The sequence below is a fragment of the Rhamphochromis longiceps genome, linkage group LG12 (genome assembly GCF_057381845.1).
Source record: "Rhamphochromis longiceps isolate RC_006_pf linkage group LG12, R_longiceps_female_GT1.1, whole genome shotgun sequence".
Lineage (NCBI taxonomy): Eukaryota > Metazoa > Chordata > Actinopteri > Cichliformes > Cichlidae > Rhamphochromis > Rhamphochromis longiceps.
Genome location: NC_140568.1, coordinates 37,934,030 through 37,961,694, shown reverse-complemented (window position 1 = coordinate 37,961,694; position 27,665 = coordinate 37,934,030). Strand labels below are relative to the sequence as shown.

The following is a 27,665-nucleotide window of genomic DNA, read 5'->3' as shown; positions in this document are numbered from 1 at the left end:
ATTGATCAATTTGTTCTCTTTGTACATTTTTTAATAAACACGAGCTTTGAATAACGCTAATGCCAATATTTGCATTCTGTTTTAATCACCTTTCTTCGTCACAGCATCCTAACTAGTTGGAAACAATTGTGCTTGATATAACTGATCTATCTATTTTTCATATTTATGATATGATGTATATCATACATCATAGGGATATATTTACTGACAGATATGCTAAGTCATTACTATATGCATGCTTTTCATGGTAGATGGTAGCTTTGTGCTTCAGAAAGCAATACATTTTCTCCTCAAGGTCAAACTTCTGAGACTCAAGAGAGTAGTAGGAATATTACAGGCCAAGATAATGAAAAGTCTCAATATATACATAAAGCTATTTCTATATAGCTTTACAGTTGTGATAATATAACCCAACATGATTTCCAGGCACCGTAGCCATTGACCTGCAGCATCCCGATCCTCCTGAGGAAACCGGCAAACTTGCCCTCCCAACAGAGAATGGAGCTGGAAGCCGCCGACCGAGCATCGCCCCCGTTCTGGAAATCGCTGACTCCTCCTCCATCCTGCCCTGCGACCTCCTCAGTGACCAGTCAGAGGATGAGACCAACCAATCAGATGAGGAAGGCTCTGTAGGTTCAGAGTAAGTTTTTTTTTTTTTAAACTGAAATGTGCCCGTGGTATCCTTTGCTCTGTGCTTGATTGATCTCACCTCCCCTTCTCTTCTTTGTCTCTCAGCTGTTGTAGGATCAAAGATGGATGAGTTTGAAATAGGCATGTAATCAGTGTGTCGTGATGCTATTAGATGTGAAGTACTAGTGATGAATGTGTACAATCATGTCAGTGAGGATAGCACTTTTTCTCAAGTGAGGTTCTTGTATGGTGTCCCTGTATTGATTGCTGCTCTTAGCGCTCATTTATCAGTTAGCCAGGCAGAGACACCCTGAAAGGGTTTTAGCACGTCAGATGTAGGCCAAGGCCCATGTGCTTTATTTTCTCCGTCTATGCGGTTTCTTAAAAGTGAGATAAGTTCAGGATAGATTAGGTACTGATCCCTCAGCCCATGAAAACCAACAGCTGTTAGACCCAGACAATGGTGAGTTTCATAAAGGTGGACCTAACATGGTCCTTCTGACCTGTGTGCCTCCATTACTGCACCCGTTGACGCTTCAGTAGTTTTTCTTTTTTAAGAGTTGTCAGTGCCGCATAGAAGAAAATTCAAGGTCCCACAGTGCCATCGTGTGGTGATCAGTAGGTTTACATCTATGATCAGCTGGAATTTCTTTTATTGGCAAACTAGAGGGCATCGTGAAACTCATTAGGATAATTGCAGCTGACCCATTACAAATCAAGGAGCACAGAACCAAACGGACACACAATCAAGACTTGATTAAAAATAAATAAACTTTGTAATGGAATTAGTCCTTCAGGCTTATAAACATCTGTAATTATAGTAAAGCAGCTGCAGAATCTAATAACAAACTGAAAAGAAGAAACATTAAACTGGTGATAATTCACTTAGTTTATATCATAAAGTAGTGATGAAAGAAGGAAGAGGGAGTTGGTGATGCTTACAGAAATTTTGTAACAGTAGAAGCCTCTTCAGAATCTCCTTAAATAAAGTTAAAAATTAACAGTCGCATAATATCCTAAAATATGTCACCGCTGATATTTGCCTGATATTTCTTTAAAGCTTTAAAGGTGAGTTCTTTGAGTGTTTAAGTGTTTTTTTCTGTTTCTTTTCCACAAGCTTTGTGAAGGGCTATCCCCCCAACTCACCCTACATCGGCAGCTCTCCAACCCTGTGCCACCTCCTACCACAGAAAGCTCCGTTCTGCTGCCTTCGCCTCGACAAGGTAAGACTCAATGAAAACTCACAGTACAAAATCAACGCTTTTTTTAAACATCTGTTTTATCGTCGTGGTAAGTAACTGCCCTGTGGTTTGTTTCCTAAGCGCACAGGAATACTAGACCTTGACTAAATTTCTGTTGAATTGTCTGTCTCCATCCAGGGCTGCACACATAACAGCTTCGAGGATGCCAAGGCATACGGCTTCAAGAATAAGCTGATTATAGTGTCTGCAGAGACGGCCGGAAATGGTCTCTACAACTTCATCGTCCCTCTGCGGGCTTATTATCGGCCCAGAAAAGAACTCAACCCCATAGTGCTGCTACTGGACTACCCGTAAGACTGTTCAGTCTAACATCCAACACATCCAGACCAGCGTTTATTAGATTTCCTGACAGTGATGCGAAAGCCTAAAGCTTTTCAATATCACAAGAATTTGAGAGTCTTATAAAACTTGTTTTTTTGTGTGCTTTTTAAGAATAGTTGATGATGATATAACCAATGAAGGAGGCCCTCTCTTTGTTACATGGATGTCAGTGTTACTGCACAGTGTTGATGAGACTGGTTTATCATTATTGCGGTGCATGGACTTCTCTATAGGATCATTATTTTAGCAGTTTCAGATGTTACAGGCAGCAGATTATGGTGCAGGCATGAAAATGACAGCAATATAATATCTCTATAAGGGCTTGCTTATTATACCTGGAAGGATATACTTGTTAACCTAGCCCCAACATTGAGAAAAAGCTGTGTACTGTATATGATTAAGTTCACCAAACAGAGAACTGGAGTGAATTTCAGGATTTACAAAAAAAATTATGTTTGCAATTTAAGAAATTCAGTCAATCAGTGGATGACAAAAGATGAAATTATATATATATTTTTTTATCTCTGTTTCTTTTTTCTCTGCATTATTCATAGACGTCTGCAGTGTTTGTATGTTAGGGCATGTATATTTTTGTGCATGCATGTTGCAGTGGTCCATTTTTTCTGCTCTAACCCACTGCGGGCTTCATTAACTTTGACCTCATTTCTGCAGTTTGCTGAAACAGATGAACGATAAAAACACAGGGCCAGGAAAACAAAGTGGCCCCCTCAGGAATTTAAATGTCAGGCAGTTTTTTATAAATCCTCCAAATGCATTGAACATTTTATTTCTCTCTTAATCCATAATGAATTCAAACAAATCTTTCCTGCCCTCATCAACAGGCAGATTTCAGGAAATTACTTGTACAGTTTCGTAATCTGTCACTGGGGTTTACAAAGATAATTAGTGTGGGATGCTCAATTCATGTTTCCCGTTTCCCGCAGGCCAGACAACCATTTCTTAGAGGCCATTTGCTGCTTTCCAATGGTTTACTTCATGGCCGGCACAATTGATAAGTAAGTGTTTATATTATAAAAGAAAACGCACTCGGTTAATCACCTAGCTTAATGTATGAAATAATTTTTCATCCAGCCAGTAGAAGTACAGCTCCAGGACATCTTGGACATCACAGTTACACAACAACTTAAATGCACTGTAATCTTTAATGGCTCTTGAACACATTTGCTGCTGATTTGATTTTGTGTTTTATAGGCACATTTGAATCAAATGTAGCAGTTTGATTGCAAACTATATAATACATTTTTAAATCATTTTAATCTTTTCTGTGTTACCTGAGGAAGAAGACAAAGATGCTTGTCAGTGACGTTCAAACGTGCATCTTGCAGCTGTTACTTGCAGATTTTTGAGCTGGAACAAAGCAAGCACTCAGTGTTTGACTGAAGCAGGGAAAGCAAGTGGTAGTTAGTTTGAACCTAGTGATTTAAAAACTTCACTAATGTGTAATTAAGCTGTCAAGAAAAAATGGCTTCTTTGCAAACAAAAATGAATGAACAATGTAAAGAGGGAGTCACCATAGCATTATAGTCTAAACATTAACAAAAATAATAGCTTTATGGAGACAACTGTACATTGAAACCTAACTTTTAGTTCTGCAAATATGATTCTTTTAGTTGAGTCATGGAAAAAAAACAAATGGAAAACATGCAGTTGAAGATGTGCTGCGTTTATTCAGTCCCGTAAACCAAAGGCGTGTACTACGAAGCTGGATTTGTAACTCTGGTTTTCAGTTTCATGAAGGTAGTTCACCTCTTACTGGTGTGCATCACCATGGTAACTTATACTGAAGATCTAACCTGCTTCGGGGCAGGTTGTACTCGAGACGAGAGCAACAGGCACGAAAGTCCCGCCAACTGACCAATCAGCTCTCTGGAAAATATTCTTAGAAGCAACTTAAGTTTTTAAATGTTGACTGCAAACAGTTTTACAATAATTATTCTAAAAACTTAAATTTATAAAAAACAGGAGACCTGTTTCTTGAACTTGTATCAAATTGTTTATAACCACATTCGACTTCTGTTTTTAGATTTCTTTCTTTTCATTAATCGCCATGTTGCCGCAGCTAAAAGAATAAAAACTCAAACTTTACTATGCACATCTACATATTATTTAATGAAATAACAGTAAGAATCTCAGCTTCCTCCATGTCTTAAAGTGCTGACTATGTAATGCTGCTTACAGTCAGCATTTTTGTTGGTTTTGCTTTCTGGGTTTATGGCTAGACTTTATTAATATACTTACCATCACTAAAAGCATATTTGTAGAAGCACGTTTCTTACTAAACTACTCAATAGTGTTTTCCCGTTAGATGCTCACACCACTAATTTGTCTGCTGCAGCTGTGTTGCTTTCAGCCAGCATTGTGTGTTTAACCTCCAAAATTACCAGTAGACTCGTCCATCAGACGGTCAGGCCTGTCAGATGCTGCCAGTGCCGGTCGTCTCATGTGAACATACGAATAACTAGATGGTTAAACCCCAGTTTAATCTATCGAGTTGATAAAACCTTTCATGCAACTACTTTGTCTAGTTCTTGATGTTAGATGTAGGGTAAGCCAGACAACAGAAATATATCCTGGGTATGTTGAATGTGCTTGGTAGTGCACGTCAATTCTGACAAAAAATAAATATATTTAGTAACCACTAACCTCTATCTAAAACTTGTTTTTGCAGTCCAGCTCATTATAATTTATTCATGCATAAAAATCCACTTAGTAAACTCCTCACCTTCTTGGTCGATGCAGATTTGGACATCATAAATCCAATTTCTGTCTAAAAGAGGCAACATTAAAATGTTTAAAATGAGAGAAATGTGCCATAAAAAAATCAGCTCAATTTGAATTTGATGGGAGCAACACATCTCAAAAATGTTGGAACAGGGCCGTGTTTACCTCTATGTTGCATCTGCTCAGTCTGTAAAACTCTATGTAACTCTGTGTAGCCTGTAAAACCTGTATGTAACATTCTGCATTGATAGTGGCATTAAAGATATGCATGCTGACAATTGCATGTGCACTAATGTGCACCACACTACATAGAGATGTGCATATTTTTGAATGGAGCTCTGATAACAAGCAGAATGGTCCCTCTGCTCTTTAGTTCAGAGGACGCAGCATCCATGTTTGCATCACAGAGGTTTAACCTGGTGAACTATTTTAACAGACAAAGATTTCTGGAAGTGTTCCTGAGGCCATGCAGGCATCTCCATGACAGCCGCCTGAGGGTCCGAAGACCACGAACATCCATTATTAATTTTTGCTGTTTTGATGATGTTATGTACTGTAGATGATGAGATATTCACAGGAACATATTGAGAAACATTATTATGAAATATTTCCTAAATTTATAAGCACTGTTTTTTGCAGATTAGTGAACCTCTACCCTTTACTATTCCACAATGCTCTTTTTTAAAAATATATATCAAATCATGTTACCGATCTGTTGCCAGTTAACCTAATTAGTTGCAAAATGTTCTTCCAGCTGTTTCTCTCATTCACACTTTTTTAAAAGGTGTTGCTTTCTTCAAATTCAAACTTGACTAATATTTTTCATGAAATAGGAAAATGTCTCAGTTCACACATTTGTTTTATATGTTTTATATATTCTTTAGTGAATACAATGTGGGTTTATCAGATTTGCAAGTCATTGAATTCTGTTTTTAAATTTTACATGATTCCAACTTTTTTGGAGTTGGGGTTGTATTTACTATATTACTCTTATATTTACCGTTTTCTAACATGTCATAACCTATTAATCACTGCTGCTTTCTGAATGGGACAGCTTGGACAACCTGCTGCAGTGTGGTATCATCTATGCTGACAACTTGGTCGTTGTGGACAAGGAGAGCACTATGAGTGCTGAGGAAGACTACATGGCAGATGCCAAGACCATCGTCAATGTCCAGACAATGTTCAGGTAACATAGAGCGTGCTTTAAAAACTCAAAGGTGTCCTCCCACCAGTCTCAATTGTTCTCACTCCCCCACTCATCTTATTGATCCAGGAACAAGTTCATTAAGTTCATCTCAGCTTCTCTCCTCTTTGTGCGCTTGGCCTCTGTCTTTCTCACTTTGCAGAGAAAAAGGTTCATGATTTTATGTATTTTGTGCCTCTGTTGGGGAAGAGGTGTCATGCTTGTTGATTACTGTACTAAAGCATTTTTCACAGAGACAGCTGTCGTTGAGAACATGTTGGAGTTCTCGTTAGCTCTTGTTAACATGCCCACGTCTAACAAAACCAGAGTACGGCAATCGCACTTAACACAGTGAATTTTGGGGAGTCTAATGTTTTTGACCACAGTATAGATCGCCTTGTGCGAGCTCACCCTTGTTATGTATGAGTCAAGATTCTGGTTTTGGCCCAAGTGTGCACCAGATTCACTTAATTAATGTCTTCGTCTGTTCTTACTGCAAAGCCAAAGAGCAAATATAAGCTTTTAGAGGGGGTTTACAGAAAGGCAGAGCTCATCTCAAAGACAAACTACAGCTGCCAAAGCTGTGAAACTGCTCATTTATTTAGCAACTAAAATTAAAAGCATTTATCACTGCCACACCATGTCTCTCTCAACACAAAGCATTTTGTCTTTCCACTGACATCCCTCTCACTTTATTTCCTCCACACTCAGGTTGTTCCCCAGTCTCAGCATCATCACTGAGCTCACGCATCCATCCAACATGAGGTTCATGCAGTTCAGAGCCAAGGACTGCTACTCACTCGCACTCTCCAAACTGGAAAAGGTGAGTGTTTCGTGTTCAGTGTCTTTGACTTAGATCGTTTTATTTTCTGGACAATCGAAAAATATCTCAGTATCCCAAAGAGAAGTGTAAGCACTTTGGGTTGTGCATTATAACTTGCAGCCTATGAAGTCTTCTTTTTTTTTTTTTCTTTTTTTTTTACCTTTTTGCACTGTATAAACTCATCTGGCCAATTTTTGTGTACACTTTGCTAGTTTTAAGTTGGACCCAATTTGCTTTCAGAACTGCTGTAATTCTTCGTGGCATAGATTCACACAGCTGCTACAGATTTGGCTGCACATCCATGATGACAATTTCCTGTTCTACCACATCCCAAAGGTGCTGTATTGGATTGAGATCTGGTGGCTGTGGAAGTCATTTGAGTACAGTGAAGTCTTTGCCTTGTTTGAGATAATTTGAGCTTTGTGACATGGTGTGTCCATGTTCTGGAAGCAACTGTCAGAACATGGTTACGCTGTGGTCATAAAGGGATGGGCATGGTCAGCAACGATACAGCAGGCTATGGCTTTTAAATGATGCTCAGCTGGTACTAAAGTGCCAAAGTGTCCCAAAAAATATCCTTCACACCATTATACCACCACACCAGTCTGATATGATATGCAAAGCAGGTGGATCTATGCATTTATGTTCTTTACACCCATTTTCTGAGCACACCATCACCATTGCAACAGAAAACCAGACTAATCAGACCAGGCAGTGTTTTTTTTCAATATGCTTTTTTTGGTTTAGCTTCACCACAAATCTGTTCTTAACTGTCGATAGGGGCACAAGGTGCTGCTGTAGCCCATCATCTTCACATTTTGTTGTGTTGTGCATTCAGAGAAGCTTTTCTGCATACCTTGGTTGTAACAACTGGTCATTTGAGTTACTGTTACTGTTGCCTTCCTATGAAGCAGCGTGGCCATCCTCCTCTGAATTTTGGTATCAATGAGCCATTTTTCTCTTTTTCAGATTATTCTATATAAACCCTAGAGATGGTTGTGCAGGAAAATCCCAGTAGATCAGCAGTTTCTGAAATATTCAGACCAAACTATCTGGTAGCAATACCCACACCACATTTAAAGTCACCTTTCTTCCCCATTCTGCTGCTCAGTTTGAATTTTAGCAGGTCTCTTGACCATGTCTACATGCCTAAAATCACTGAGTGTTGCTGCTTCAATCAGCCGAATAGATTTTTGTGTTAACAGTTAGTTTAACAGCTGTACTAAACAACATGGTCGGGTGAGTTTATATGACATTTAAAGAGTTAGCTTACTTTCCAGGAAATCAAATAAACCCATTAATAATTTTTGTCACACTTCAGGCCTCTTGTGAATGAATGCATTTGTTTAATGCAGTTAAATCATCATTACTAACAGATAAAGCTTGTATGTATCCCCACTCTTTCTTAAATCTTTTTTTGGCTCCTTTTTTTTGTTTGTATTTTGTTTTTTGCTTCCAGATAGAGCGTGATAAGGGCTCCAACCTGGCTTTCATGTTCCGGCTGCCGTTTGCTGCAGGCAGAGTGTTCAGTATCAGCATGCTGGATACACTACTTTACCAGGTGGGATAACAGACTTTGAACTAGTTCGTTATGAAATAGTTAAATATAGACCTGTCTGTCAGCGATTTCATCCTTAGAATTTGTGCTGCACTAGTTCCTCTGTCTGAAAGTTGTGTCTAAAAAGGTAACGGCTGTTACATCAGTATTTCCTAGTAAGGTGCAGTTTATTGTCTAAAGTAAATGTGGGGTTTTTTTTACGTGTTTAAGCCTCAAATGAATATCCTACAAAAGAACATTTGTGCCATTAAATATTAATGAGCATAATGCACAGGATAAAATAATTTATTGCAGGTGTTATAAAGAAAACTTCCCCTCAGAGCAATTGCAAAATGTGTTTGCGAAAGCTTTTAAACTTATTTTTTTAAACCACAGTCATTTGTCAAGGACTACATGATTGCCATCATCAGGCTTCTCCTTGGTCTGGACACCACGCCTGGTTCTGGGTACCTATGTGCTGTATGTGGAAATTTACTTTTGCATCTTACCAAGTGATTTGTGCATTTTAGTAATTTCATCTGTGATGTGCAGCAACTTTATCGTCAATCTCTCACTTCAGATGAAGATCACAGAGGAGGACCTGTGGATCAGGACCTACGGCAGACTCTTCCAGAAACTTTGCTCCTCCAGCGCTGAGATTCCCATCGGGATCTACCGGACCGAGTCGCATATGTTCTCAACCTCAGAGGCAAGTTCACTTTGATCAGATACTCAGTATCTGAGTCCTGGTCTTGGATTTGGTGTCAGCTTTTGCCTGTGGTTTGAATTCAGCTACCATCTATTAATCATTCCCTCCTTTAGTTTTTGCTTGAGTCCTTCTCCTTTGATACTCTTGCTTATTCTTCAGCTTGTATGTCCTATTCCCTAAATTGCCTTTCCTTTGTTTGAGGCTGCACATTTACCATTCATTTCTTAATACAGATACATTCCAGCTGACAGAAATTCATGTCAAGCAATGAAATTAGATTTATATTTTTGACTGACTCTCACATACTGCTATTAATACAGTTATAAATAAATAAAATATTAAATACAGCATATGTAAGCTTCCATATGCTGATGTTTAAGGCTTCGAACATTTGTTTGCTCTGAATGCCCTCATCTTTCATTGCATCTCTTTTTGTTTGGATGTCTGTCTGTCCTTGTATTCCAGTGCAGGGACAGTAATGCACAGGTAAGGTCCAAACAGGCTTGATTCTGTTTATTACGTCAGCTGACTCCTTTTTGCTTAAAGCAGGCAAAGTAAAAAAAAACAAAAAACCTTACTGGTATTTTTTTTTTTTAATATCAAAAGTTTGTTTGCTTCTTATTCTTATAGTGCACGCTTTCCTCACAGAATCCAGCATTCACATTTCCATCTTACCATTCCAGTCTCAGGTGTCCATCAACGTGGAGCAGGGTGAGGAGCACCGTGATCGTGGAGGATCCTGGAAGGAGAAGACGGGCTACAGAAACTCCACCACGAGTGACCAATCGGAGCACCCGCTGCTAAGGAAGAAGAGCATGCAGTGGGCTCGGCGGCTGAGCAGGAAGAACGTCAAACCGTCGACCAGAGCGGAGCGCATCTCACAGCAGAGACTGAATCTGTATCGGCGCTCCGAGCGACAGGAGCTGTCCGAGCTGGTCAAGAATCGCATGAAGCACCTGGGCCTCCCCACTGTGGGATACGGTGAGTGGAACAGCTGATGTTATGATATATGAGGATATATTGATGCTTTAGGTTGAAAGATATTACTCAGTATAGCTTATTGTATAGGACTAGATACAGTTCAGCTGCTCTAATCAGTTATTTTAATTAATGATTGTATTTCTTTGTATTTAATTTGTAAATATTAGTCATAATGTCCCAGAAAATGAATAATAATGCTAATTATAATGTTTGTTGCAGATTGGAGTCTCAGTTCTGTAAACATGACTTTGAGGTCACAGAAGCTTTGGATGCAGAAATCCTGTAACTGGTTGAGTTAAATCGCAGTGAGTGAAGCCTAAGAAAAGTCAAAGAAGGAAACCTTTAGTTCAGAAGTCACAGACATTCAAGTCCACACAGCATAGTAGTGTGAATCCAGCTATAAAGATCTGATTAAAGTCATATAAACTGAAAGCCCAATTTCTGAGAGAGGGTTTTTTGAAGGGTGCGGTATGTAAGCATCTTATTCTAAAAGGATGCTACTAGCCAGCTAACCCTGTCCATCTCGTCTCCCAGTTTCTGCTAGCTGCTCAGGTGTGGTGGTTCTTGATGTCATTAAGTGGCTGCTCATAGTCCTTGTTGCTAAGAACTGGGGGACCTGAACCCTGTGGATAACTGATTTATGATGTTGCCACAAAAGCACCCTGGCTATTTGGCACAAGAGACTAATCAGGCCAGGCCTGTGCTCTTATTATTCAAAATATTTATAGCCCCCTGAGAACCAGCCTATTCATTTATGTCCTCTGTAATGGATGTTTGTTTTGGCGTCTATATCTTTTGACTTATTTGAGCTACTTACGACGCTTTTTCTAGTAGTGAAAATGGTGAAAATGTCACCCCAGATGGATCTCTTTAGGCTGCTTGTTTTTTAATGATCCAAAAACCAAAGATTATACTACAGAGAATTTTAGAAGCTGGGACAGGCTAAAGATTTTATTTTTGTATTGTTCCTGAACACTGTAATCTGCTCAGATCAAGAATAGTATGTGACTGATTTCATGCCACAGGCAGTTACACATACAGTGCCTTTGTTATCACTGCCTTATGTGAGGAACTCCCATGAGTTCCTTGATTAAACACGGGTACCATTACTACATACAGCTGCAGAATGAGTTCTTGCATTTGTTTGAGAACACTTGTTGCCTTTCCTCAGTTGCCTACTCTGTTACCACCTGTTGGTTTTACTAGGCTTTGCTCTGATGCGTAATAATAATGATATTGACCATCTCAAAGTCTCAAAGTCACATATCTATGCACCACCACAAATTTCATTGTCACTGTGTTATCAGTTTAAATCGAGATATAATAAACTGGCCCTGTTAGCCTTAATAAGATTGCACGTACTGAATCAATGGGCCGTAGCATCAGCTGCAAAAGTACTTTCTGAGCCTGGTGGTGAAGTATATTCATGAGCTTAAATTTTAGAAGCAAGGACACTCTAGAGTCTGATAAGTTCAGGTTTCAGGATCAAGTTCATGAGATTCTTTTGCTTCACTAATTGATGCTTCTCTCAGCTGGTTAAATTATTTCTGCAGTGCAAGCAGCTGTGTTTGAGAAAGTTATTTAACCCTCCGATCTGTATTCCAGTCATTTTTGTTTTCTTTTACCTCATCTCATTTCCCATGAACACATAGTAATGTGAGGCTTGTTAGTACAGATCATCGACATCGCACTGCATCGTCACTGACCTTCAGAAAACCTCATTTTCTCACATCACTTTCACACCCATCAAACTCCTCTTCCGTGTGTCATAACTCAGACGCACACCACCTCGCAGTCATGATCATACCATCATGTGGATGTGAACACATCACGCATGAGGATGCAGGAGCACGAACCTCGTCTCAGTTGCATTCAAGACTGCAATTACAGAGTGAAATTGCCTGCATTCTTTTCAGTTCACTTTTTCTTTCGTTTTTGCCTCCTCCCAGCTTCACGGCTCAAAACAAAAAAGCAGAATCATGCTCCAGATGTGTTGTAATGTGTCAATTAAATACGTTTCAGGAAGAACTCCTGAAGTTCAAGATCTTCTAAAGAACCATGAATGTCAGTGAGGATTTCTGCAGCAGGATGTGACAGATTAATAATTTGGAAGTGATTCTGTGCACACACTGATGCATGGCCTCTTTGCATTGCTCTCACACTTTTAAGAGTTTTTTTGATTGTTGTTTTCTTTTTTTTTTTGAATCTGCAGATGCTTTTGCTGCCTGCCTGATATTTTTTTTGTTTCTTGTTCTTGTTTTTTTTTTTAACCTCCTTTCTCTGCCTCTTCTGTCTTCCTTCCCCTTTTGGCTTGTAGAGGATGTTTCTAATCTCACTGCGAGCGATGTCATGAATCGAGTAAATCTAGGATATTTGCAAGGTAATTTGTGTGCTGTTTATAACTCATTTGCAACATGTGAGTGATTACGTCCACCTTGTGGAGAAAGGAATTTGTCCTTTCGCCAGCATCCAATGAAGAATAGCATTTGCCCACCAAAAAGAATGCTTAACTGTAGATGTTATCTTATCTCTTTAGTTATATAATCTGTTTTATTTGACGTATAACTTGAGTACAAATGAATACATTAGGACGTTGAAGTTAACAGTGACTGCCGTTGCTTAGAGTTGCAGGCCATTTCAGAGCACCCGTATTCAGAGGGGACCAGGCTGTCAGGTTAGCTGGTTGATCACAGTACTGCAACTTTACTGCATGAGTGTGAGTGTGCGTGTGTTTTTTATGTGAGTGTGTCCCCTGCCAGAGTCAGCAGTAGGTCAGCAGCAAGTCTCTCACTCTACTCTCTCCCTCTCTTTTTCGATCTCTATCTGGTCTTTCTGCATTGTGTTCCTGTGAGGTGACGTCCCAAATGGCTAGAGTACTGCAGGGCATCAGAGTATGGCTTAAAGAGTGGAGCGGAGTGCATTATGTCTGTGGATGGAAGGATAGATTGTATTCTATAAATGTATAAAAGACGACGAGTGTCGGAGGTGGTCTGATGTAGAAAGTAAACATGTTGGAGGAAGCGGGGCTCTTTTCCTCCTCCATGTCTGTTACTTTCACATGTCAGTGCACCTCAGAGTGTATTAACTTTATGCCATGGCCACTTCCCCAAAGAAGTCAAGTTTGAGCTGATTGTAGTCAGTTTGAGCTCTTTTTACCTCTCAGCGTTTTTGCTCTGGTAATATATCTTGTGGTTCTGTACTCCTGCACACTGGAGTGCTCTCAATTTTATTTAAAGAGCAACTTAACATTCACCAAAAATATTGCTTTTTTAGCGACTTCCAGTGGTTTAACTTCTCGCTTTAGTGTAGTTATGCAAAATGTGCACGCCAAGAGCACTGTGTGGAAAGAATAAATATAGAGGGAGGAAATAAAAATCAGAATATAAAGGCGGGTGATACTGAAAGACTGCAACACTCTGCTGGCAGGGTGGAACAAAATTATTCCAAAGATATTTTCCTTCACTGCCGTAACAGTGAAAGTCTTACAGCGGTGTTCGATTGGGTTGAGTTCTGGTGACTGTAAGGATGATAACATATGTTTCACACACAGACTCGCTATAATGTGGACATTATGCTACTGGCTCTTAAAAGCAAAGCCAGCAAGGATGTGTCATCTCAGTATTAGCAGGGGGCAACTCCTCTGGCTCCAGAAAGAAATCTGATTGTAGAAGTCTGTAGGAAATGACCCAAGTGCTCTCTGGTGACTTCAGAAAATGCTTTTCTAATGAGTTTACAGTCGTAATCGATGGTTCCAAGTCTTATTTAACTCAGCACATGTAAATTATGGCCCCCATTAGAGCCTGAAAGGGCAATAAAACCAGGGTATGCTTTCAGACAGGCCTGCCTCATGATTGGAAAATCTCTTTTGAATGTGGAGCGTCCTTTAGTTTCTAATTTTATTTTTAATACACAGTCTGTGGATTGACAACATTTTCATACTTATAAAAGTGCTTTGTGGTCATCTTGTTTGAGGCCAGCTTTTGAACCATAAAGATAAAGGTGCTCCCTCAGAACAAATGATGACGCACGGCATAAAAGAGGATCGAACAGGATTCGGTTCTTTTCCTGTAATTTGTTTCACACGTTTGAGCTAAAAATCGAAGGTTTCTAAATTAGAACAAGACCAATCTGTAGTTATTTTAGTGCCACAATAACTAAATGACTACATCCTAAATTGCTACATTAAAAACTAGGATTTTGATTAATGGGAAAAAACACTGACCCTAATAAATGGGAATAATAGGAACGCAAGCAAAAAGAGACCAACTTAAACGCTGACCAGTCCAGAATCATGTTTCCAGAGTTGGATAATTACCAGTGTCAGTATATTAAATATAATATTTAAATATTCACACTTCCGTAGCACGAATAAGGCAGGGGTCTAGATCATCTTTATTTGTTGCTTTGGGGGATTTTAAGCTGTTGATTCCAAATTAGTAGCATTAATAGGAGCAAAACTGTTTAAAAAAAGTATACCCTCTAACATGAGCAAAAGTAAGCATTGTTATAACTATAGTTATGCTGGATTACAGAGCCACAACAATAAATCCTTTGCTTTTCTTCAGCTGGTTACCAATTATATATCTGCCGCCATGGTATAACCCATATTTAATACACTGAGTAGTCTGCAGTAACGATGTGTGGATGAAGGGCGAACAGAGAATTACCGTAACTGTAAAGTGTACCTGAATAGATGAATAGATGAAGCAGCAGGTTGACCTCTTCCACTCTCACACTCCCAATGTGCTTTGCTTCACTCTGTTTGGTTTGAGTCGCTCTGCGTTTGGTCCAGTCTGACGGATGCTGGAGCATGTTCCTCTCTGTCTGTGCGTATGTCACATGTCAGTCGGGGGGAGGCTGGGTTGTGGTGGTGGTTGGGGGGGGTGGGAGGCTGAGTGTCGTCAGTTAGCATGGCAACCTGCCGCCTTAGCAGCCTGTTGGTCCCGTGTGGAATGCGCAGGACGTAAAAGGAATGCGACTTAGATCGATCTGTTGCGTAGCTGGGGACGCTGTCTGCATGCTGGCTCCGTTCTGAAGCTGCGCATGGGGTGCCATTTCAGTCAGCAGGCAGCATGTGGGCCTCCCCTTATTCCACAAAGTGCCCTGTCAGTAACGGTTAGACCTTCTCTCTCTTTCACCCCGCCTGGCTTTATAAAGGGCCACAAGCAGGTGGGTTTGTCACGGAGACACACGTGCCCTCCTTTTCCTTCCTCCGCCCATCACACGACACAAGTAGGAGACACTGCCGGAGTGCAATCACCACACATGCATGCAGACATGATTAACACACACACACACACACACACACACACACACACACACACACACACACACACACACACACACACACACACATAATATGACTCATCTGGAAAAATAAAGGTTAAACTCTCATAGGTTTCCTCTCATAAAATCTAAACTCTTCATAGTGCAGAACAATTTCCTTGGCCTAACTGTGTTGTTGAAGCAATAAAAGATGTTTGTTACAACTGTTAATGTTTTTAGTGTTTATAACAGGATGTAAAGGACTGAATGGGGGAATTTAGCAATTTATGAGTATCTTTAAGTGGTTGATTTGAAAACGAATTAAAATGCTTTTCAAATAAAAATAATAAGATTTTCTAAATCAGTTTAATATTTTGTGAAATATTAAATTTTCTAACAGTAATTTATAATCACATGGTTGATTTATTGTTCAATTAGCTTGTTGCAGACTGGAAGAATTGTTTAACTATTAAAGTGAATCCGTCCTCGTCCCCAGTTGTCAACGTCTGGTACTTCCCCTGCAGTACTCATCAGAATCTAATCAAACTTGCACACACTGATCGCTTAATGGGTCCTCACCCAAACTGTGATCAAGGTTGAGGTAACATTGGTCGTTTTACGTGCAGCAACCTGTGAATTGTTATGAATCTTGAGCCTACGTCATTTACATCCTGGTTAAGGAACTAGTTAAAGGTAGAGAATATATGCAGGATTGATTTCTTCTACAAGAAATTGGTGAATATGGCAAACTGGACTCTAAAGGCTTTCAAAACTCTTTTGCTAGTCAAATTTTATTATACATCTTTAAAATATACAAACCATAAGAACTTTGAATACTGTGTAAAATGTTTAAAAAAGGAAGAACTGAATGATGAGCCCAGATCAGTCACCCATTGAAAACATTTTGCATTAATGATAAAAAATAGAATAAAAGACATCCTGTATAAATTGATTATGTGAAAACATTTACATTTAAAAACTGCGACTGTCCTCCACTCACAGAGTTTGTATAAGTGTGGTAAAGCTGCCCCTGCTCCAGCTATTTAAAATGACCGTGTAAAAATGTCAGATTCTGGAGTTTGTATGTTCTTTTTTCTAATCCCATTTAAATACAGGCTTTACATTACTTAATGACAGGCTTTATTCATGCTAAATGTGTTTAATAAGATCATTTGTTTCCTCATATTAAGATTTAAATGATCATTAGCAGTTGTAACAAGGAACCCTCAAATTATTCCCGCAGTTATTTGCCTCCGATTTTTTGCACCACTTGCTCGTTAAGTTTTACTTTACTTTTGTCCTGACTGAAAGGCTGAAAACAAGGCAGTGTCATATTTTAAATGGATAAAAGGCTCATTTCCTGGTTGATGTTCTGTATAATGGAGGGGGACGAGAGAGGGCTCCAGAGCAGCACTGAAGGCCATCTCTGTCTGTTTCTACAGATGAGATGAACGACCACCAGAACACGCTGTCCTACGTCCTCATCAATCCTCCTCCTGACACCATGCTGGAGCTCAACGACATTGTGTAAGGACCTCTCTCTTTTATCCTCTACACTTTACTTTGTTAACACCTTTGTGTTTTATCTGTGTGTTGTTAGTTACAGTCAGACTAAATTACAATCTAAACCATTATGTTTTTTAGACTGGTCAGCCAACACTAATGGTACTTAAATGTAAATTAAACTGAGTAATAAATTACTGAATAGTTGACATGTGGAGCTCAGCTATGATATACACAAATCAAAATCTTATATATTGTTATTAAAGCCTGGAAATTATAATATGGTATCCATCCTCATATGTCAAAGCATTAACCAATATTAAATATCACCTTATTACCACTTACTGCCACAAGTCATAATATAAATATTAGAATATAAATATATTAAAATATTAGGGGTGCAACGATACACAAAATTCACGGTTCGGTTCGGTTCGATACTTTGGTGTCACGGTTCGATATTTTTTCGATACAAAAAAAATGTTCATGCCTTTTTAATTTGTCATTTATTAAAATTAGAAATATATATTTTAACTCAAAAGTACAGTTTTTAAATTTAATGTTGCTGAAACAAAAGTAATTTAAAAAATAAATCTGATTGAGGAATCACTCATCTTTGGAAAAGAGAGTTTATTACAGAGAAATGGCTCTTTCCAAAATAAAAGCTATACTATACGCTTCTTCTGGGCTATATTCTCAGCAGCATATTGTAGCGGGTCAGGGCTGTTCGGGTTCTGTTTGTACAGTTATGTTTTGTTTATGTTGCCATAGTGACGGGTGACGCCCTCTCGCTGCGACGGTGTGTCCTTCCGGGGTCAGAGGGCGCCCTGTGTGTTGTTCTTGTTGTTGCTGTGCGGTTGCCGCGTTGAGCAGTTAGCTAGCGGCAGTGTTCTTCTGCAGATGTCAATAAACGGCTGTGCTCCCTGGCTAGCTCACGGGAAGCAAGACCAAACGACACCTCCGTCTCCTCCTTGTCTGAGCTCGCCACATTGGTGTCAGAAGTGGGATGATGGTGGCACCCCATGTTCTGACCCGAGTGACTTTTCCCCCGCCGGTCGTGACCGGCCGGTGCGCCAAAAGAAGGCACCTGGACATTTGCAAAGTGAAAGCAAAAAACAAGCGCAAATTCAAACGCGATTTCAATATGTCACATATTGACAGTGGCTCACCGATGCCAATGACATAATTACCCAGCTACATTTCCGAAAGAATGCAAAAGCATTGACATATATTTTTCTTCCTACAATAGCCCGACGGGCAGGGCAGAGATAGCCCGACTGGAAAAATCGCTAGCCCCCATCGGGCTAGCGATTTTGCAAGCCCTGTGTTACAGGCATGGCCCTTTAAGGATGAAGCCTGATGGGAAATGTATTCGGGATGTGTGTAGCGGGACTGCCTGGTGTGTGTGTGTGAAGAGAGAGAGCGGAGAAGGGGAAAAAGTAACGGTTAGCTACAGAAGAGACAAAAAGAAAATAAATAAAAGGAATATAATAACTCCCTCGACAGCCAGAGTTGTGTCGGCGATGCTCGCTGTGAGTAAACTGTTTCAGCCCACTGTATGCGGTGTTCGTGCCTTAGAGAAGAAATAAAGTTCGGTGAAGCAGTTTCCTACGCCTCTTTCGATCTTTTTGCTAGCGGAGTTGACCTGTATAGTAAGCTGTTGCCGGCTACGAGTCAGTTACGGAACCTTCAAGTAACTGCCAGAGGTTTCCTTACTACGGTTCGGGGCCGCGGATCTGGCGCGGTAACACCTGTATCTGATTGAGGAATCACTCATCTTTGGAAAAGAGAGTTTATTACAGAGAAATGGCTCTTTCCAAAATAAAAGCTATACTATACGCTTCTTCTGGGCTATATTCTCAGCAGCATATTGTAGCGGGTCAGGGCTGTTCGGGGTTCTGTTTGTACAGTTATGTTTTGTTTATGTTGCCATAGTGACGGGTGACGCCCTCTCGCTGCGACGGTGTGTCCTTCCGGGGTCAGAGGGCGCCCTGTGTGGTGGTGTTGTTGTTGTTGCTGTGCGGTTGCGGCGCTGAGCAGTTAGCTAGCGGCAGTGTTCTTCTGCAGATGTCAATAAACGGCTGTGCTCCCTGGCTAGCTCACGGGAAGCAAGACCAAACGACACCTCCGTCTCCTCCTTGTCTGAGCTCGCCACATTGGTGTCAGAAGTGGGATGATGGTGGCACCCCATGTTCTGACCCGAGTGACTTTCCCCCCGCCGGTCGTGACCGGCCGGTGCGCCAAAAGAAGGCACCTGGACATTTGCAGGACTTTGTGTGGGGTAATGGGGTCGTCGGGGACGACTGACCCCTTAGGTGGGGGCTATGTAGCGGGTCAGGGCTGTTCGGGGTTCTGTTTGTACAGTTATGTTTTGTTTATGTTGCCATAGTGACGGGTGACGCCTTCTCGCTGCGACGGTGTGTCCTTCCGGGGTCAGAGGGCGCTCTGTGTGTTGTTGTTGCTGTGCGGTTGCGGCGCTGAGCAGTTAGCTAGCGGCAGTGTTCTTCTGCAGATGTCAATAAACGGCTGTGCTCCCTGGCTAGCTCACGGGAAGCAAGACCAAACGATACCTCCGTCTCCTCCTTGTCTGAGCTCGCCACAATATTAAACATATCAGGTCCCCATAAGGAGAATCATGTGCTAACGGCTGTCTAAATGACTCGGGTAAAGTTTGTAGCATGCATGCTTGTTGTTTTTGTCTGCTTCCACTTGTCTTTGCACTAGGATGATGTCGGTGTAAATGTGCAGTCATATTCGTTGTGTTCCCACTAGTGCTGTCATATTCGTTGTGTTCCCACTAGTGCTGTCAGCATTAATCTCCTTGAAATGACGTTAACGCCACAACATGGCAAATCTCCGTTAACGAGCTACCCCTGCATGGGGCTAGACGGCCAACACGTTAACGAGCTAACTGCGCTAACACACTAGTTCCCACCCATGTAATTGTGCATTGCGTGGCACATCCAACATACTGTTTTACTTTAGTCCATGACGCGCTTAGCTTCAGGGTCATACGTCACATGAAAACCAAAATAATTCCAAAAGCCAGATCTGAATGAGGGTGGGGGAGGTTCAATTTGCCATGTTGCAAGGAGAGCTTAACTTCTGTCTCGCTAACTTGCCCTGCGCTCTTCCTTCTGACAATGCTGTCTGTGTTGAACGCTCAGTGGATCTGCGCTGACAGTGCAGCCTAGGCGGAGTAGTCGAACGCAGATTCACTGAGCGCTCAACACAGACAGCATCGTCAGAAGGAAAGTTGATAAAATAAATTACAAATTTTGTATTGTTCATACATATGCGTACCGAACCGAAAGCACTGTATCGAACGGTTCAATATCGATACGAGTATTGTTGCACCCCTATAAAATATATAGTATCAGAATACAAATATATTGTAATGCACAGATATTGCAATTTTATTGCTAGTAGGTTATTATTTTGTAACCAGCACATTGTTTTACTATATTTACCCCGGGTTTCTTGAATGTTATTACCCATCCATCCATCCATCTTCTTCCTCTTAACTGGGGCCGGGTAGTGGGGGCAGCAGCCTAAGCACAGAAGCCCAGACCTTCCTCTCCCCAGCCACCACCTCCTCCAGCTTGTCCGGGGGAACACCAAGGCGTTCCCAGGCCAGCTGAGAGATATAATCTCTCCAGCGTGTCCTGGGTCTGCCCCGGGGCCTCCTCCCAGTGGGACATGCCCGGGACACCTCACCAAGGAGGCATCCTTATCAAATCCCCGAACCACCTCAGCTGGCTCCTTTCGATGTGGAGGAGCAGCAGCTCAATCTGACCCCTCCTGGATGGCCGAACTTCTTACCCTGTCTCTAAGGGAGAGGCCAGCCACCCTTCGGAGGAAGCCCATTTCTTTCGCTTGTAACCGCAGTTTCGTTCTTTCGGTCACTACCCACAGCTTGTGACCATAGGTGATTGTAGGGACGTAGATCAACTGGTAAATTGAGGGCTTTGCTTTTACACTCAGCTCTCTCTTCACCACAACAGACCGGTGCAGCGTCTACATCACTGCAGCTGCAGCACCAAACCGTCTGTAGATCTCCCGCTCCTTTCTCCCGTCAGTCGTGAACAAGATCCCAAGATACTTAAACTCCTCCACTTGTTGTTACCCAATAACATAATTTCAATGTAATATCACTCAGCTATAACAACTATTGATACAAAATTATTATTTGGATACACTTACAACTTCAGTGGGGTAATTAAAAGGGAATGTTACTATGTTATTACTGAGCTGTAACAAATTGTTACTTTGTTATCTGATCTGGGGGAAAAGGACAAATTATAAGTTTATTCAACTTAGTATTTACAGTCATCCTGTATATCCAGACATGCAGCTTGCAAACAGCTACAAACAATGACTTCACACTGTTTCGTAAATATATCTTTTGCAGGAGAACTGCAGGAAAAGTCTGGTATTATGTGAAATATTCCATTTATAACACCTTTCATGTAAACTCCAGCTGTGTCGCAAAGCGTCACCCTTTTTGATGTGTGAATCGATGCCTGCAGCACACGCGCACAGGTAACGGTTAACACCTCGAGCAGAGAACCAGCAGGGTGTGTGGATCTTAACAGGCGGCGATATAACTGGCATGTTAACTGGCTAACACTAAAAAGTATAGCTATTCTGAAACAGTCAACAACGTAACACGAATATTAATTAATACGAGGCATCAGTAAAGTTCCTTAATAATACTGGTGTCACCTTGTTAAGCGTGACTGCTTCAGAATTATTTCTAGCCTCATAAGAAAGGCAAGTAAAAAATGGCTGAAATGAAGTCTAGTTGTTATTTAACTTGCAAAGGCTTAACTTCAAACTGCGCACTGAACTTCCACTTTTGAAGCCTCGCCGCCACAGACTCCAGGGTCGAGCTTATGTAATTATAATGAGCAGCCAGAAGGGACAGCTGGCAAATCATTCTGCTTTTGAGTAATGCACCAATCAGACACAACATTATAACCACTGACAGGCGAAGGGAATTGCATATCGCTACAGTGCCACCTGTTAGGGTTGAGATATATTTGGCAGCAAGTGAACTGTCAGCTGTTGATGGCAATGTGGATCTGAGGGACTGACATGATCCAGCTTGAGGTGGCTATATGACTGTGTCACAGCCTGTGAACATGGTGGGTCTTACTGGGCTACATTATTAAAAAGTTCAGTGCAGGCCGTGACAGAAAGAGGGCAGGCTGTTGCCACACTACAGAGCTGGTCATGTCGACCCCTGTCCACAGGGGAGGCATTGGAAGAAGGCGGCCTGGCCCCATGAGTAATGTTATCAGAAAAAGCAAAAGGATTTACTGTTTAAAAAGGCAGCCTGAATGAAGCAAGTCCTTGCATTTATGTGGGTGTTACTTCAACCTCTGCCTAAACATAGTTGCAGACCATTTGTATCTGCTGATCGTAGCGGGCTCTTTGAAACAGCTACAAATATTATATGAAGGACCCTGGTTTAAAGAAGCTGTGTGCACACAATACCTAATGTTAATGTTGGAGCTGATTGGTGTAGTTAATAATTTAACTGTTAGAACCAAACTAGGATTTTAAAGTTTCAATTAATTTGCACTCATCCATACTACAAGTTAATACACTACCCTGTAACTGTCCACTGATTGAGATCATGACAGTGCTTTAATAATAGAACTGTTCCAGTATTTAAGATCTCATCTGTTATTTATTTGAGATCTCTCTATATTTTTTGTTTCATAGACCTTTATTATATTGTTTTCAACTTGATAGTAACTAAGTAAATCACCTGGTAATAATAATTAAATTGTTGCTACTGTAGACAGTAGTATAAAAAATACAACATGTGTTTGATCACGCCAGATGTCCTTCCTGACAGAAACACCAGCTGATTCCTGTCATCTCCTGGGATAAAACCAGGGCTCATTCTCTTGTTAGGTAAATGTGTAAACCATTACACTGTGGAGCCACTCTGGAGACTCAGTAAGAAAGGAAGGTGAACAGTGCAAACCTCTTGAGTAATATTTAGCAAGTACATGGTTGGAAAGTTACTCTCACAGTAAGTTTTAGACTAATTAACAGCTTAATTTAGTGATAATGCTCAACTTTCCTAGAGGTGAAACCCCCGGCTGCCATATTTAAATGCCAGATGTTTACATGTAAGTACTCGTTTGGGAGTCCAAGTCTGTAACTGCTCCATGCTGGCAGATAATGTCAGTTTTTGTCTTTGCAGGTATATAATCCGCTCAGACCCACTGGCGCACGTGCCGGAGGACTCGCAGGTGGGACCGGCTCGTTGTAGCAGGAACCAGCAAGACTTTGGCACAGAGACCAGAGATGAGACTCACCTCTGAAACCCACCCACGCCCCCAGAGTCCTCTACACACCCTGACCCTTAACCTCTAAAAGCCGGCCTGGGCCCACTGAGCTAGTTTGTCTCACACAGATAAAGGCTCCTATCGGGCCGAGATCAGCTGTCCATAGTGAATGTGCATTAAGTGCGTCTCAGCTCGAGACCAGAAACGATCAACATCTTAAAAATTCACCCCTGAGAGATCTCCTGTTTCCCTACCGAGCTGCTATAGAAAGATGCATGAAGAGTGCCTCGTCATCACCTGCCATTCAAACACACGCAAACACACATCACCCACGAAAACAATCTGAAACTGAGAACCCTCCTCCGAAAAAAAAAGGACGGCGAGAGTAGAGCTTAAACAGAATATCTTCACCGTCACTTCGTTCACCAAGCAGTGCGGTTGACCTCATACCATGACCTCCTCTGTGCTTGTTTCTACCTGAATTTACAAAAGAACAGAAACCTGGGGCAACTACACCCTCCTTCACATCTAAACGATCATGTCATCTAAAGACGAGGGTAAATGCTTTGAATTTCTTCTTTTTTAGGCATTTAACCTAAAATTACACTACCTGTGCACTTCTCTTTACTTATTTATTTTAGCTTAATTCAAATTTTAAAACTTTGTTAGACAGGTTTTTTATTTACTTACAAGCACAACCTTTTTTTCTGTAAATATACACACTGCCGTGCTACTTTTATCAGCCAGGTTTGCGGTATATTTCTGGAAATGACTTTGTTGTGATCATTGCTAGAAAGTACATTTATTCCTAATTTATTTCATTAAGTTTTCCAAGTCATGTCTGCTCTACTGTATGTGCCATTCTGTTTACACTATTGCTTTGTGAATATCGTTGAATTATTTATAACTTTTGTGCCATTCTGCATCTTTTTAGTATGGAGCCTGTCAGCAGCAGTACAGGTGGAAATAAAACGTTCGTTATTCCTTGTTTTACTGCAGTGGGTGCACAAAATGTTAATTCATGTTCTTAAAGAAAATGCAGAAGTGCCAAAATCTGCAGTTTCGTAGGTCATCTCCATCAGTGAGTCAGTCCCCATAGACTTGCATGCCTGTCGGGGTTTCCCAACGTCAGCTATGAAATGTACATATTTAAAGCCTTTAATAATCAGGGTGTGACAGTACTCAACAATTAGTTGCTGAACTGAACTACAATGTTTGTGCTGCTGGTGCCATTTAAAGCATTTCTGACGTAATATTATTTGACATAAAAATATATATGGCCTGCTGTGCAGCTGATTGTACAGTCTGACAATTTTGTGCTTAAATTTTGGTGTACCTAATTTTTTTTTTATTAGTAAGTAACTTATCAGTACTAATCAGAAGTTATTTTAGTTTCGACTTTCAGCCCTACGGTTTGTGGACCCAGCTTGCTAACCAAGCTAGCTGCAGAACATCCTCCCAATAAGAGCTAAACATAGTGAGCTTGGCCCTGCACAGTGCTTGTTATCACAGCAGCACTATCCTTCTTATCACATGCTCATTATTTAGGAAAAGTCTGTAGGCTAGTTTTTTAATATACGCACACAAATTACATCTCATGTCAGATCACATTTTGTGCATTCAGTTTAGTAAAACATGGCATCCCCGCCGCCGCCTGCCAACGACAAGCTCTGTACATCTGTGACATCAGTGTTTATTATTACAGGAGCTGACCCAAACATCTGCAGCAGCAAAAGGAAAACTGTTCATCAAAAAAAAGGAACAATTTTCTAAATTTAGCATTTAGAAACTAATGTTAACAACACAAGCCTTTTTGCTGCTGTACTTATTACAACTCAGTATTTATCTGAAGTATTATAAGCTGCATTTTTAATTTTATATTTAAGTGCTATTTATCGTTGAATAGGATAGAATGAGAAAATTCTTTTTTTTTCTGGACTACTAGTTTTAACAAGTTAATTTTTAACTGTCAAGTGTCTCCGTCACTCAGTACATATCATGGTCACTTTGTAAGGTACACCTGTTCAACTGCTTGTTAATGAAGATAACTGATCAGCCAATCACATGGTGAGAATAGAGTGCATTCAGGAATGGATGCCTGTTTGAGACAACCTACAATTCAAACCGTGCATCAGAATGGGGAAGAAAGGTGATTTAAGTGACGCGGGAACAGGGTAACCTACATCATTTGAAAATTCACGGTGAAAATCTTTGGATTATTGCGTACATAAAGATGCAAAATGTGACTACTTAGCTGTAGAATTTAGAGAGAGTATTTAGATTACCCAATTATCTAGCAAAATAAGATGCTCAATTAAAAAAATCACCACTTGCACTAAAATCAAATCATAAAATGTTTAAATGACTTTCAGTTATCAGTGCCACAATGGATCTGTTGTGGTAAAAATTGGAGAATTGATATCTCTAACTGCTATTTCACTCGGTCACTTGAAAATAAAGATCCTCATCTTTTGCTAAATGCTATCAGATGCATCTTCGTTAACTGTAATTAATATCAACAGCAGTCAGGCTCCAGTGTTTTCAACTTGAATTCATTTGATTGTTGTCGGGGTTTTTTTGTTTGTTTGGTTTTTGTTTTTATGATCATATCTGGTGATGAGTTGCAGTGCGACCGGTAGCAGAATAGTTTTGCACAGATATCGACAGGCACAGTCAAGTCTGTTTCTATCCTGTAAATTTACTGTATTTCCAAATTTATTTTGGAACGAGCTGAAAAGCAAAATGCGCTCCTTTCTGAACCGTACGGGCACATTGTGTATGAAACAATATTTAATCTTGATTTATCTTCTTTCAGCTGTACATTTGGTTTGCTCAGTGTATATAAAACCTTAATGTACTCATTGTTTGCCAGTTTGTTATTTTGTGTGACGAAACGTGAAACTGTTGGACTTGAACTATTTTTGCACTATGCTCTACGGGAATGCGTAGAGCATAACAGCACCCCTTTAATATGAATCTGCAGAACACGGCGGACAGTATTCAACCGTTCCCATGAAGCAGAAAAAAGCGTGATGTGCAGTAAATTATCATGCATCTGTTGGTTTGGTTTACCCTGTGAATGTTTACAAAACTTGATTCGATACTTAATTTTTCATTTGTCAAAGAAATATCCAGTGACGATTTGAGAAATCAAAGTGTTTTCTCTCACTGAGATGTGCCATTTTTTCCCTTGTTTGTTCTGAAGAAAATATAGGATAGGCTTTTTCATGCTTATTACTGTAGGCATATTTGTTCCGCTGAAATGTACTGTTGATCTTTGTTCATTGGCCCCTCTGAAGTGTCAGTTTACAGGGCAGGGAGGTGAGGAGTGAAAGCGTGAGTGACTGCGATGGAGGATGCAATCAGTGTGCTGATATACTCGCGTAACATCTTCCTAGGTCCTCACTTGTGACAAATCCGAACACTCTAGAAAGGGTTCACTTCACATCTCCTACTGTCCACACTTACAATACCACACGGGGCATGTTAACACGAAAAAAAGAAGCATGTTTTGATATACAGGCTTGCCAAGAACAAGACATTTTGTACGTTGACAGGGACATTTACCGGTAGTCCAATGTCTAGAGAAACCCATAATCGAGTCAACTGCTTGCAAGCTGGAGTCATTATTTGATACTGTGTATTTATATGAATGGAACATGCATGTTGTCTCTGTGTTAACAAAAGCCTACTATATGTATTCTGTTTACCTCCACTTTGTTTTTGAGTCATTGTCCAATTTTTGTACTATTTCTTATGAGAAGTGTTCTTCTCCACATTCATAATATGAACAAATAAATGCTGCATGCAGCCAGAGCGGATGAACCTAACACAAACACGGATGTTTTATTTCATTTATGTGAGGAATGCGGGGATAATGACATATATTTTGTGCCGTATATAGATATGACCCCACCTATATAGGTGGCTGGTATGTTATGTGTGTGAGCTAAAAGACTCTTCTGATGTGTGCCGAGAGTTACCAAACAAAACTTATTTTGTTAACATCTTTTTTTCGTCAAAACAAAATATGTTGCTAGCTCAAATTAAATATTTTTTCTTTTGCTCTTTTATTTACATTTCCATATTTGTACACATTCAGCAATAAAGTAAGCGATGAAAATTAGCTTCACCCTAAAACGTCTTTATTATTATTATGTATCACATTATAAGTGACACTATCATTTTTTGGACAAAAATTATGTATTAAATTAAAGTTGAAACAAGATATTGAAACCATAAACTCAGAAATTTAATAAATCAAGTGAGCAGGGCACACATTGCATAAAAGGAGAGCAAAGTAAAATACAGGGAGGAGAATATTTAAATCAGACATGCAAAATGATTTACTAACGATTGCAACATGCAATTTAGTGCTAATTGCACTGATATTTAACGCTG

The 27,665-nt window shown here is 40.3% G+C and overlaps 2 protein-coding genes across 2 annotated transcripts in view; both read left to right on the top strand.

Annotated features, from left to right (window-relative positions):
* Positions 1-9,261, top strand: part of kcnt1b (potassium sodium-activated channel subfamily T member 1b) — a 72,069-nt gene extending 62,808 nt beyond the window's left edge. Inside the window, exons 20-28 of the mRNA XM_085426242.1 lie at positions 427-640; positions 1,748-1,853; positions 2,010-2,182; positions 3,158-3,229; positions 6,010-6,144; positions 6,853-6,964; positions 8,424-8,525; positions 8,898-8,981; positions 9,082-9,261. Coding sequence (XP_085282368.1) covers positions 427-640; positions 1,748-1,853; positions 2,010-2,182; positions 3,158-3,229; positions 6,010-6,144; positions 6,853-6,964; positions 8,424-8,525; positions 8,898-8,981; positions 9,082-9,225 — 1,142 coding nt within the window. The 3' untranslated portion in view covers positions 9,226-9,261. The remainder of the gene's footprint in view (positions 1-426; positions 641-1,747; positions 1,854-2,009; positions 2,183-3,157; positions 3,230-6,009; positions 6,145-6,852; positions 6,965-8,423; positions 8,526-8,897; positions 8,982-9,081) is intronic.
* Positions 9,262-9,688: 427 nt separating this feature from the next.
* LOC146657872 (potassium channel subfamily T member 1-like) lies at positions 9,689-26,958 on the top strand. Its single transcript, XM_085426794.1, has 6 exons — positions 9,689-9,696; positions 9,760-9,764; positions 9,859-10,191; positions 12,509-12,571; positions 16,899-16,983; positions 23,180-26,958. Exons 1-6 carry the CDS (start codon positions 9,689-9,691, stop codon positions 23,298-23,300), a joined length of 615 nt encoding a protein of 204 aa, XP_085282920.1. The 3' UTR covers positions 23,301-26,958.
* Positions 26,959-27,665: the final 707 nt, after the last annotated feature.